Source organism: Vulpes vulpes, chromosome 12 (assembly GCF_048418805.1).
Source record: "Vulpes vulpes isolate BD-2025 chromosome 12, VulVul3, whole genome shotgun sequence".
NCBI classification, from domain to species: domain Eukaryota; kingdom Metazoa; phylum Chordata; class Mammalia; order Carnivora; family Canidae; genus Vulpes; species Vulpes vulpes.
Window position 1 is genome coordinate 75,583,097 of NC_132791.1, and position 12,631 is coordinate 75,595,727.

The 12,631-nt window shown below is 46.7% G+C and overlaps 1 protein-coding gene across 1 annotated transcript; it reads left to right on the forward strand.

Annotated features, from left to right (window-relative positions):
* Window positions 1-5,269: 5,269 nt before the first annotated feature.
* Window positions 5,270-11,956, forward strand: LOC112910290 (zinc finger protein with KRAB and SCAN domains 4-like). Its single transcript, XM_025986532.2, has 5 exons — window positions 5,270-5,846; window positions 7,138-7,282; window positions 8,635-8,717; window positions 9,667-9,790; window positions 10,692-11,956. The coding sequence occupies exons 1-5, from the start codon at window positions 5,412-5,414 to the stop codon at window positions 11,552-11,554; spliced, it is 1,650 nt and encodes a 549-aa protein (XP_025842317.2). The 5' UTR covers window positions 5,270-5,411; the 3' UTR covers window positions 11,555-11,956.
* Window positions 11,957-12,631: the final 675 nt, after the last annotated feature.

Below are 12,631 nucleotides of genomic sequence, written 5' to 3' on the forward strand. Positions count from 1 at the left end.
GTCAGGATTAAGTTTTTATATCTTTAAGCAATAATCAAGAAGAAACATACCATTTGAGGGACTTTTAGAGACCTCAGAGTTAAATCAAAGATAACCTACTTATAGTTTTCAACATAATGAATATAATGGGAAAATAGAACATATGTAAATGGGGAAAAATACAGAAACAAAGAATGAGAAGCTATGGGGAAAAGTAGAGAAATGTATATCCCTAATCTATTTAAGGATTAAGCACCAACATTGAACAATTCGCTCCCTTGCTGTCTTAATTATGGGAGGAAACAGGGTTTCTAGAAACGTTGATTCCCCACTGCCTCAGTGATATGGTAGCCCGTTCCCTTGCCAACTTCTTAAAGGGAGTAGGGATCATAGGACTAGAGGTAAAATTTCAGGAATTCCTAAACTGCTTGGAGACATAATAACCCCTTCTTGCCAATTTCCTGCCCAAGAAGATCTACAATGTCCTAAGAGTAATTAAGAACATTTAGACTCAAAAGGTCATCACTATGGGAATATGAGTACACTGAGGACCCACAGTGTCCCTCTTTTTTTTTTTTTTTTTGAAAGGGTCTGAGAACTAAATAAAGTCAATAACCACTGCTCTTGGGGTGGTGGAATGACAAGATGGAAAGGAAGAGACAACAGGATTGGTGGAGTCTATTCAGAATCACTTTCTCCCTCCCTCCCTTCCTCTCTGTCTCGCACACACACACATACTCCCACATCAATCTTTCACTTACTCTCCCTGATCAGCCCACTCTCTCCAGAACCTTCTGCACAGTCACCAAGTTGTTCCATATTCTGGATGATGTTCTCACACTCAAACCAGTTGTTGGTCATCCTGCCCTTGAACAGTTCACAAGATGATATCCAATGCAGCAGAGCTCAGAGCTTCATGAGTACTTCCAAGGTATAGAAATAACTGTTCAAGACAAAGGAATTAATATCAGATGAACTTAGGTGAAAACTGTAGCCCAGAGAGTCTCCAAAGCTCATGTATGAAGAAGTTAACCCAGAACTCAACCCAAAATTTGGGAAATACTAGATATCTTCTATATTCTATTTACCTTTAGGAACCTTTTTCTTGGTTCACTTACTCATAAATAAAATGCAAGCATCTAGGACAGTGTCTCCAGGTCGTCTCTACCTCCTTGGGCAAGGTGAGAAAATGGAGAAAAAGGAGTATACTAGGCTTCTCTCTAAGGTCACATCAAAGGCTGGTTTTCATCATTTTCATGTTGTAGCCTTCACAGTGGAAGTACAGATCCAAGCACTTGTTGTCATGTATGTCTCTCCAGTGTTCTCAAATTCCATTTTCTACTGCCCTGAATCTGCTTCCTCAGGTATGACTGAGATTCCAATCTTATTCAGGGGACTCTACATTCCCCAAACCAGGAGAGTCTTCCTTGTTACCATCACTACAGTGACTGAAGAATGGTATAAATGAGGGGTGTTATTCATGAATTCATGAGAAACAATAGCGGGTAAAAGTTTCACTGGATAACTGAAGTTCTGAACAACAAAGCTTCTAGTACTAACATTGCTACCAGTTAGATGTGGAACTTGAGAAGCCCTGAAATTTCTCTGTGCTCAGTGGAGAAGTGAGTCTTATAGCTTCTAGCGGTCTTTAAAAGCTGATCGTATTGGGGAACCTGGCTGGCTCAGTCAGGGGATCATGGGACTCTTGGCCTTGGGACTAGGAGTTTAATCCCCATGTTGGGTGTAGAGATTACTTTTAAAAAAAACTTTAAAAAAAGTTGATCATATTTTTAAAAGGCCATATAGCCATACTAACATGCTTTCGTTTTCTCTGGCTGCAAGGTAACTGCTCCTCAACAGGTAAAAGCAGTGCAGGAGTTAAAATATATCTACAGTGAATAGTGACCTACTATACCTATGTATCTATATATCTTGGGAGGATGAGAATTATTTTTTAAGGATTTTATCTATTTATTTGAGAGAGAGCACAGCAGGGGGGCAGAGGGAGAGGAAGAAGCAGACTCCCCTCTGATCAGGGAGCCCCATGAAGTGGGACTCAATCCCAAGATCCTGAGATCATGACTTGAGCCAAAGTAGACGCTTAACCAACTGAGCCACCCACGCACCCTGGGAATGGAAAGTCTTAAAAAATAGTTATGCATGCAAAGCATTATCACCATAATACTGAAAGGGAATATATAAGTGGAAGGAAAATTTATAAGTAATGCCCCAGATCATGAGATATATGTGTATGCATAACCAGAGTCATAGCCCCAAGAACTAACAAGACCAAAAGGGGAATCAACAAGACTGGTGGATGTATTTTCTCAGAGTTTTGGGGCCTGGACTTTGATTTTATTCTACTAGCAAGCTAATTAACTTAGCTTGTCATTGTTTCAAGAAATTCAGCATGAAATATGAGTTTCCTGCGTCAGAAAACTTGAATGGGGTCTTTAGGAAGAGATGGTAGTAATGGATCAGTGTTGGTTTTCTGGGGCCATAGCTCCCTCCCCCACGCCTATGAACAACCTCCTCACTCCACATGGGCTCCAAACTCAATCCAAGCTGGGCTGCTGCCTCCTCTACCACTTCCCCTGGCACCACCTAAAGATTTTTGGACTGAATAATTCAAGAAAGAGGGGAGGACTTTGTTTAATTAAAAAGCAAATTTCTATGGAAAATTTCAAATATGTATAAGCATAAAAAGTATATTACAGTGAATCCAATGCCTCTTCCCCAACTTCAGCAGTCATTGTGGTACCTTTCTTTGTGTGTTTTCTTTAGTTCTGAGCATTTTATTTATCTATTTATTTATTTATTTATTTAAGTAGGCTCCATGCCCAGTGTGGAGCCCAACGCTGGGCACAAACTCACAACCCTGAGATCAAGATCTGAGCCGATAGGCAGCCCAGGTGGCTCAGTGGTTTAGCACTGCCTTCAGCCCAGGGCCTGATCCTCAAGACCAGGGATCAAGTCCCATGTCGGGCTCCCTGCATGGAGCCTGCTTCTCCCTCTGCCTGTGTCTTTGCCTCTCTCTCTCTCTCTGTGTGTGTCTCTCATGAATAAATAAAATCTTAAAAAAAAAAAAAAAGATCTGAGGTCAAGAGTCTGAGGCTCAGTTGAGCTGCCCAGATGCCCCTAGTTCTGAGTATTCAAAAGCAAATCTAGACATTGTATCAGTTCACCTATAAGTACTTCAGTATAAATTTCTAATAAAAGATACTTTTTTCTTTAACATAACCAAAGTATCATTAGGACAACTAAATTGATAGTAACTCCTTAATATCATAGCATTTTATTTTCCCAGCTGTCCCAAATGTTTTTTACAGCTGTTTTCTTCTGATCAGTTATCAAATAATGTTTACCATTGCATTTGGCTGATATATTTATTCAGTTTCTTTTAATCATAGACATTTCCTACTTTTTCCTCTACCTTTTCAAGAAATACCATTTATTTGTTGAGGATCGAGGTTCTTCTGTCCTATTGAATATCCCACATTCTGAATTTTATTTATTGCTTCTTTTAAGTATCATTTAACTAATTAACTCTCAAATGTACCTGCATATCACAATCACCTAGGAAAATTCTATAGTTATGCATACCTGAGTTCCATTCTTCGACATTCTGATTTAATTGGTCTTGTTTACAGCCAAGATATCAGGATGTTTTAAAGCTCCTCAATAATTCTAATGTGCCACACAGTGTGAAAACTGCTAACTTGTTTTTGAATCCCACCTATATGCAACTATTAGGAACTAGAAAGTTAATTAGATTCAGGTTCGCTTATTTTGCCAACAATACTTCATAGTAGTGCCTTGCACCTCTTGTGGCACCTTATCAAGAGGAAAATATTTTCTAGTGGTTTTCATTTGTAACAACCTTTGGGATCTCTCATTTTCTTCAATTCTATCCCCTTTTTGCTATCCATTGAATTGCGGAGGGGTAGGCTGAGGAATAAAAACTTAAAAAGGTACCAGCATGGTATTTTTCCACTTAATAAACTTCTACCAAACTTGCATTCCATTGAGTAGAAAGGGGACTTACTGACATCAGTCCAGCAAAATAACTGCTGTCACATCTGGCTTAAATCTAGTCACTTCTGGCTCAAAGAAATGTCAGGTTTTCCTTCCATTTTAGTATAGACCATTATTCTAAGAACTTTACACACACACACAAAACCTCACTACTGCTCACAACAAACCTATCTACTATTAGTATCCCCGAGTTATAGATTGGGAAAGTCAGGCAGAAAGACGTTAAGTGGAAAATCGAGGCCACCCAGCTACTAAGTGGTAAATAAACCAGGATTTTTTAAAAAAGATTTTATTTATTTATTCATGAGACACACACACACACACACACACACACACACAAAGACAGAGAGGCAGAGACACAGGCAGAGGGAGAAGCAGGCTCCATGTGGGGAGGGAGCCCGATGTGGGACTCGATCCTGGGTCTCCAGGACCACGCCCTGAGCCAAAGGCAGGCGCTAAACCGCTGAGCCACCCAGGGATCCCCTAAATCAGGATTTTGGCTTTAGAGTCTGTGGATCTACTCACTGAGCTAGACTGGGAATGGGAACTGGGAAGAAGCAAGAAGAAAGAGAGGAGAGAAGAGGATCCCGGAAGTCAGGGATACCAGAATTCCCAGAAGTACAGAGCAGCATGAACCTGGCTGCTGAGAGGAGGCCCTAGAAAACGGGAAGTGGTAAGCTGTGGGGGAGAGGGGTGATCTCTAGTCAATTTAGTTGGAGGGATGAGAATGCCTTGTTGGCGGCTTGCTGCCTACAATGTGGGAAGGATGAATGGAAGAGGACTAAAACCAAAGTTAGGGAAGTCTTTCTTCCAAGCCATTTGTCCTAAAAGGGAAGGAAAGAGAATGACAGCTAGAGGCGGGCAAGGTCCAAGGGCAGCCACTGCTCTCTCCCAAGCACGAGCCTGGTGACAGTTCTGGCTGGTTCGGCCAGCGGTCCTGCCAGAGCTCTAAGGATGCCGGAAGCCCGTCTTCTGAACGTTAGCGTCCGTTGCCGGCCAACTCCTCGGCCCAGCTTACATCAGAGCCGGGGGATCGGAAGGTGAGGCCTTACTTCCTGAACGCAGCCAGCCGCCCTTAGTCCCTCTTGCCCTGGGTGCGCCCTAGTCCTACGACGGGCCTGACGGCGGAAGGGTTAACTCGGACTGCCGCCGAGAGTCGCGTCCTAGAGAGCCGAGGAAGGGGCGAGAGTCCCCGGCTTCCGGTCCCCGGCTTCCGCTCCCCGGCTTCCGGTGCGGCTCCGGGGCACGTCCGGGGAGGGGACCGCTACCTGTTGAAGTCGGAGGCTGGGACACCGGCTGCGCGCCTTGGTGCGGATCGGGTGCGGGAGCGGAGGACGCAGGGGGCGCCGGGGTGCGGCGGCCGGGAAGGGGGCCGCCTCTCGGCGCGAGGCCCGGGGATGGCCAGAGAGTCGAAGTGCAGCGCCGCCTTGGACGCCCACGCTGCAGAGGAGCGACCAGGGCTCCTGACCGGCGTCCTGACGGTGAAGGTGGAGGAGGAGGACGGCTCCTACCCGGCCGCAGCGGCGGGCGCGCCCTGCAGCCCTGCCCCCGGCACCGAACGCTCCCGCCGGCGCTTCCGGAGCTTCCGCTACCCCGAAGCCGAGGGGCCCCGCGAGGCCCTCACCCGGCTCCGGGAGCTGTGCCGACGCTGGCTGCGCCCCGAGACCCGCAGCAAGGAGCAGATCCTGGAGCTGCTGGTGCTGGAGCAGTTCCTGACCATCCTGCCTGAGGAGCTCCAGGCCTGGGTGCGGGAGCAGCACCCGGAGAGCGGGGACGAGGTGGTGGTGCTCCTGGAGTATCTGCAGAGGCAGCTGGACGAGCGGGGGCCGCAGGTAGAGGCAAAAGGCTGAGTATCTGAGAGCCGTGCTCTGTTTCTTCCTGAAGTCCCAAGAGCGGAGTGAGGGCCGTTTCTGTCAGATTGAGAAGGTCTCGGGCTCTTTTTGTATGGTGAACCTCTTTGCCATTCGGGAAGAGTCCACGGACCCCTCCTCATGCTAGTATTTTTAAGAACATAAAGGATTACAAAAGTACTCGAATATATTGGGATACAGTTAACAGCATGAAACCAATTAGTGATAAAATTATATATGTGCTTTTTTAAAGTTAATGCACCAAAGAGTAAGACGTAGCGACCCGCCCATAACCGGTACAGTTTCACAGGGTGCTGAATGACCTTGACAGGGTCGGCCTGGCTGTGCCTGCTTAGGCTGACAACATTTTGGTTTGTTGCTGCCATTCATAATCGAAAGAATTACTGAATTTTGCTTGGACACTAGTAAAAGTAGAAATACGTTTCATTTTTACATTCATAGAACACTTGGAAGGGAGTGGATGAACCACAGGTTAGGAACCTCTGGGTTCACTTTTTACTGCATCTTCCTGCTTCTTGTAGATCATTTTCTATGTGCATTATCCTGTATTTTTGTGTGATACTTTCGCGGGACACATACCAGATAACTGGTGACCAGGAAACCAAGCTTCTTCAATTGGCACTATTGTTCTCGAGCCCTATAACAGTGAAAAGTCATTTCAAGTCCCTTTCAGGTTTTGCATCTTGTACAAAGGACGTGGAAATTCTAAGCTGCACATAAGCTAATGATAATGAACTAATTACAAGTGTCCGGAAAGGAACTTGCATTTAATAAGGACAGACCACATACCAGGCTCTGTGTTAGGTGATTTCACATACTGTCATCTAAGTTGCCGGTCCTTCAGGCCTTGTGAGCTAGAAATTATTGTCTTCACTTTTCAGTGAAAAAAAAAAAATTCAAGTAGTCGGAAACTTAACACTAATTTCCAAAGAGCACAATGTGTATAACGAGGGAGCACCCAGTAGTGGTTAAGAGCTTGGGCTCTGGGGTCCTGCCTGTGCCCCCATCCTAGCACCTTCACGTATTAGTGGGGTGACCTTGGGCAACCTGTTTCAACCCCGGGCCTCTACAGGGTTTTATCTCTAAAACTACAGATAATACTAGTACCTAGCTCATAGAGTTGTTGTTTTCTGCATTAAGAGAATTAATCTTCATACAGCTCTTAGAAATAGTGCCTGGAAATAGAAGGTACTAGCAAGCACATAGAAAGCATAATAGAAGTTTTTATAAATAAAAAGTGAATGCCTTCCAGATCCCAGGTGGTGTTGAGGGGCAACTACTCTGTTGTAAGGTGGCAGCGTTGACACCAGCTCAGAGGCCACGGAATACCCAGTTGCAGCCAATGAAGGCTTTGCTCAAGCATGAATCTCTGGGATCCCAGGCCTCACCAGACAGAGGTGAGTGTTATCTTCCGGGGACTATGAATTCTAGGCTTCACCCAACTTCATTTAAAAGCCAGACCTGTTGGCATGCCTGGGTGGCTCAGAGGTTGGCGTCTGCCTTTGGCTCAGGGCATGATCCCGGTTCAGGGATCGAGTCCCACATCCGGCTCCCTGCAGGGAGTCTGCTTGTCCCTCCTGTCTGTGTCTCTGTCCCTTTCTCTGTGTCTCTCAGGAATAAAAAAATAAAATCTTAAAAAAAAAATAGCCAGGCCTGTTGACAGGTTCTTTATATGCCCATCAGAGACCTACTTTACTTTGAGACTGAGATGACAGGGAAAGTTCGGTAAGTAAACAAGACTCCATTAAATTGGTGACTGGAATGACTCGATTAACACTGGTGTTTGGGAAGAATTGACTTCTTAGTATCACAGTGATCTCCATTCATTGAACGTGAATTTATGGAGATGACCTATGGTGGTAGCTAGTGTTCTGGCCCTAGGGTTACAGTTGTCAGTAGACAGATTTCTTGCTCCACTGGAGCTTACACTCTAATAGGAAGGATGGCAAATAAAGTAATGATAATTTTAGTTATTGGTAAGTGCTATGAAGACCATAAGGCAAGAAATGTAAAGCCAGCCATAATATCCCAGACAGTGTAGGACTCTGCAAGTCAAAGAGTATAAGTCTCCTATATCCTTGGTGTGTAACTAGGACAGGGTGAAATCACTCCATGGGAAAGCACTGGGTGCCCCTCTGCTGTACACATTTGGGCCTGTTCCCAAGACACGCAGCCCTGGGACACACCAGCCAACAGGCAGTCTTTATTTTTCCACAGAGGTTCTGACCTGAACTAATTGGTTTTCTGCCCCTTGCAAAGTTCAGCTCTTCCAGGAAAACTGGAAGTTACCCACCTCCTTATAGAAGACTTCATTTTCTTCTTTCTGGGCCTAGGCTCGTCTGACTCTTCTTAGTTTTTTAAAACTAAAGCAGAAACACACTAAGAGCTACTAAAGAGTTATTTTAAATCAAGAATCTTCTTATCCGTTCTCTCAGCGAAATTCAAGACTAAAGATCTTCAAATGGAAAGCTTGGTTGTCTTTCTATGTTGCTTTCCTGTCACCGTCCCTCCCTCCCCCCTCCCGAGGACCCTGCCTGCTGAGGTTGCGGGTTGCATGTGTGCAGGGGCTCATCACGCCTCTTCAGGCCCTAGTATGGGAGCCGGTAGGGACCAGGCATTCAGGAAAGGAGCGCATTCTGTAGGAGCCTGCTGACAGGAATTTACGGGCCCCGTTTTTGCACTTGGAATCTACAGGTCAGGGAGGCTGGGTACCAGGGTCCATCTCATCCAGAGCGTCTTTCCTTCTTAGTTCTCCAGGTTCCTGGGCTTGGCCCAGGAGGGCGTGGCAGAGGAGACACAGTGGTGGCTGCCAGGCTGCCCCCAGAGCCCCAGGTGAGCTGGAGCCCCCTCCCTAGCAGCCCTCCTGCCCGTGGGATTCCCGGTAGGTCCCTTTCTCCCCACTCCTCCTCCCCCCTCATCCTCTGTCCCTGTGGACTTGGAGTTTTTTCATCTATCCCAAGGCTGTTCACTGTCCTCTGCCTTTATTTTGGCGCCCACTTACAAGAATTTTCCTGTTTTACTCCTAGAGCAGGGTGCTGTGTGATTCCCCAGTCTTACCCCATCTGTTTGGTCAGCTCCCATTATCAGTGGGATGTTCTTCCTCCACTGGGCAATTTAGCAAATACAAACAACGTTTTGTTGTGATGGCGATTTAGCTTTGTTTTTTATAGATTCATCAATTGTGCTGTTAGAGCTATAAGCACAGGACTTCTGCCCTCTAGGGACTGAAACTTGAAGGATAGATGAGGCATGTTCTTTTAGGCTAAGCTAGAATACTAAAATCTGAATGCTCTTTACTTAACCTGGACTTTAATACCTTACCCGGTCTTTCACGTCCTCTTCAGCATTTGAGGCCCTATAATGTTTTCCCTGTTTTTCTTCACTTCAGACTGAGATCTCCTTGTATTTTAAAAAATCGCTACTATAAATAAGCCCCCGCTACCACTCTGCCAAAGCACAGCACAAATATTTTGAAAGCTTTGTGTATGCTTCCGCTCCTTTCACTGTCCTGGTCCTTGTGTTCCAAACCCTTTTACATTCTGAACTATTTAGATGCAAATACGAAAGTATTTTTCCTAATGTGTGTGATATTTCTTTTCTTCATGGTTACATATATGTGTATATATTTAGAAAGACGTTCTCAAAGACCGGGTGAAGGAGGCATAGTGGGCCACACTTGATCTTTTTGAAGAGAGCCCCTTTAGAAGGGATGTTCACTGCCTGTGCCCAGCTGTGGGTGTGACTTTGGAGAAGAACTAGGTGGGATCATGTCCTGTTTCAGGGCTTGCTGAAAACTGAAGATATGGCCCTGGCTTTCTCCTCTGTGTGGACACAGCTGGATTCATCTCGGGGCAGCTTCCACAGAGATGAGAGGCAGGAGAACTGTGGCGGCCCGACTCCCCTGGGTAAGACTGTTGGGGGCTGGTTTCCTAGGGCTTCTTGGCATCCTTTGTCGGTTCAAACCTCCTGGGCTGTGAGAAGCTGTTGGAACTGTGTTTGCATTCAGAGCCACCATTTCTGAACCCCAGCTGCTAAGCACATGTGTGACTGGCTCTTTCACCTTCACCCTCGTGACCCTGCTTCTCATGTGCTGCCGGTGTTCTGGTTAAGTGGGATGCAGCAGATGCAACTCCCAGCACGGGCCCGGCTCACAGGAGGTGTACGGGGAGTGTTCACCCCTCCTGCTGCTGGCCTCAACAGAGGCCAGCTGGGTCCTCCTCAGGAAATGGGCCCTGGGACCACAGAGCGTGAGAGCGACAGGTGACTTGGAACCGACGGCAGAACTGACCTGGAGATCGGGGCACAGGACACACCGGGTGACAACCTACTACCTCGTCTGAGCTGCCACAGCTCCATGACAGTTTGGCAGGAGCTCCAGCTCAGATCTTTCCTCACCCAAGCCAGTTCTGCTGGAGAGCTGCCCTTGTCTGGGAGCAGAATCCCTGCTGGTATTCCTTGTGAGGGATCAGTGTCTAAGTTCCTGCTTGCACCACTTCTTACAGAAACGTCTCACAAGTTGGACATCTCACAAGCTACCCTTGCCTGCTTACTGCTGTCTTCTGCCCCGCCCTCCCAGCATCAGCCCCAGTGCAGGGTCTGCCTTTGTCCTTGGGACTGAGAGCCTGTGCATGTGTCCCCAGCGCCCAGTCCTCTCCACCTTCCTCCACTCCCGGGGTGAACCCTGCTTCTGACGTCCCCATGCCTATGCTCAGGTCTCCTTCCTCCCCAGCACCCGTCGTCCTCATCCCAGCACCTGGAAGTCTGTGGCAGGGCATAACTGAATTGTCTGGCCACTTGTTATTTCAGGTGAGGACACACTGGCTGAGATCACGGACCTGCCCCCAGGGGAGGAACGTCCAGGACGAGAGCCTGGGGAAATACCCTGCCCCCTGGGTGAAGACGTCTCCCGCATTCCTGCCTGTGCAGAAGCTGGTGAACAGGAGGGCCGGTTACCAAGAAAGCAGAAAAATGCCACAGGAAATAGGCGGCACTATTGCCATGAATGTGGAAAGAGTTTTGCTCAGAGTTCAGGCCTGACTAAACATAGGAGAATCCACACTGGGGAGAAACCCTACGAATGTGAAGACTGTGGCAAGACCTTCATTGGGAGCTCTGCCCTGGTCATCCATCAGAGGGTCCACACCGGGGAGAAACCGTATGAGTGTGAGGAATGTGGCAAGGTCTTTAGTCACAGCTCAAACCTTATCAAACACCAGAGAACCCACACTGGGGAAAAGCCCTATGAGTGTGAGGACTGTGGCAAGACGTTCAGCCAGAGCTGCAGCCTCCTTGAACATCACAAAATCCACACAGGGGAGAAGCCATACCAGTGTAGCCTGTGTGGCAAGGCTTTTAGGCGGAACTCACACCTCCTGAGACACCGGAGGATCCATGCTGACAAAAACGTGCAGGATCCTGAGCGTGGAGAGACCTGGGAGTATCAGGGGAGGGGGGAAGGCCAGTGGGAAAATAACAAGGCTCCCGTGTCTTATAAGTGTACCGAGTGTGAGAGAAGTTTCACTCAGAATAGAAGCCTTCTCGAACACCACAAAATCCACACTGGTGAGAAACCCTTTCAGTGTGACACGTGTGGAAAAGGCTTCACACGAACTTCTTACCTTGTTCAACATCAGAGAAGCCACGTTGGGAAAAAAGTTCCATCACAGTGACCCACGTCGTACATGTGAGAGCTGGTGCTCATTGCTCATTGGCCTGAAGCCACTGGGACCCCTTTCTGACCACAGAAACTGGGCTGGGACTTTGTTTACCACGTTCCATCATCTTATGTCAGAAGACAGAGTCTGGCTGAGATGTATGGTCTTCTGCATTCTAGAAGGTGGGTGGGGAGCAGCTTGTTTGATAGGAGGCTACGGGAGAGTTGTCTGGAAGGGGTAGGACCTGAAATGTTTATTCTTACCTACTGGACTGAAATGGGCTTCCAGACTGGCTAACCACCTCCAGCTGGCACCTTATGATGTCTCCGGGGCAGAAGGCTCTGTTGGGAGCTGCTGCTCTCACCGTTTTGCTTATAAAGAATCCTCCATCAGTTGGTCAGATCCATGACATCGTCTACTCCCCATTGTGCCTGGAACACAGGTGCTCATAAAAATACATTAAATATACCAGTCAGGTGACCTCTACAGCTCTCCGAATGCAATGTGGTTTCAGATTTCTAAGGCCTTTCTAACTAAGGCCACTTGGTCTGTGTCTAATTCTCTGAGTTTCTAGATTTTGGGTCAGTTGTGTATTTATTGCTATGTACATAGGATTGTCAGAGTTGAAGTGGGGGGAAATCCATATTTCTTCACCACCATAGTACTTGTAGAAGAATGCTGTAAGCAGCTGATCATTCAGACATGGTAAGACTACTCCATTCATAGAACTCCATTTTTCAATGTTAATTACGTTTGCTCACATTAATTTTGCTACTTTTTAGGGGGAAACCTTTCACATTCAGGTAAATAAAAAGTGAATCAAGTTAGATCAAAGTGATTATGGATTTTGATAAAAATTCTGTGATGTTGAACAGCTTGTTTCTCACCTTTTAGTTATCTTGGGCCTAACAGATTGCTAAGATCCTATTTGTATCCCTTTTTCCCAACTTAGAGCCAACTTGAATCACAGCGTATGCTAGCTAAACAAGTTTCCTCCAGGTCAGAGGATTCACACTAGATGTGTATAGCAAGTTTCATATTTTCCTCTCTTGGTTTGGGATAGGAAGATTAGGTCAGAGGCAGCCAATGAGG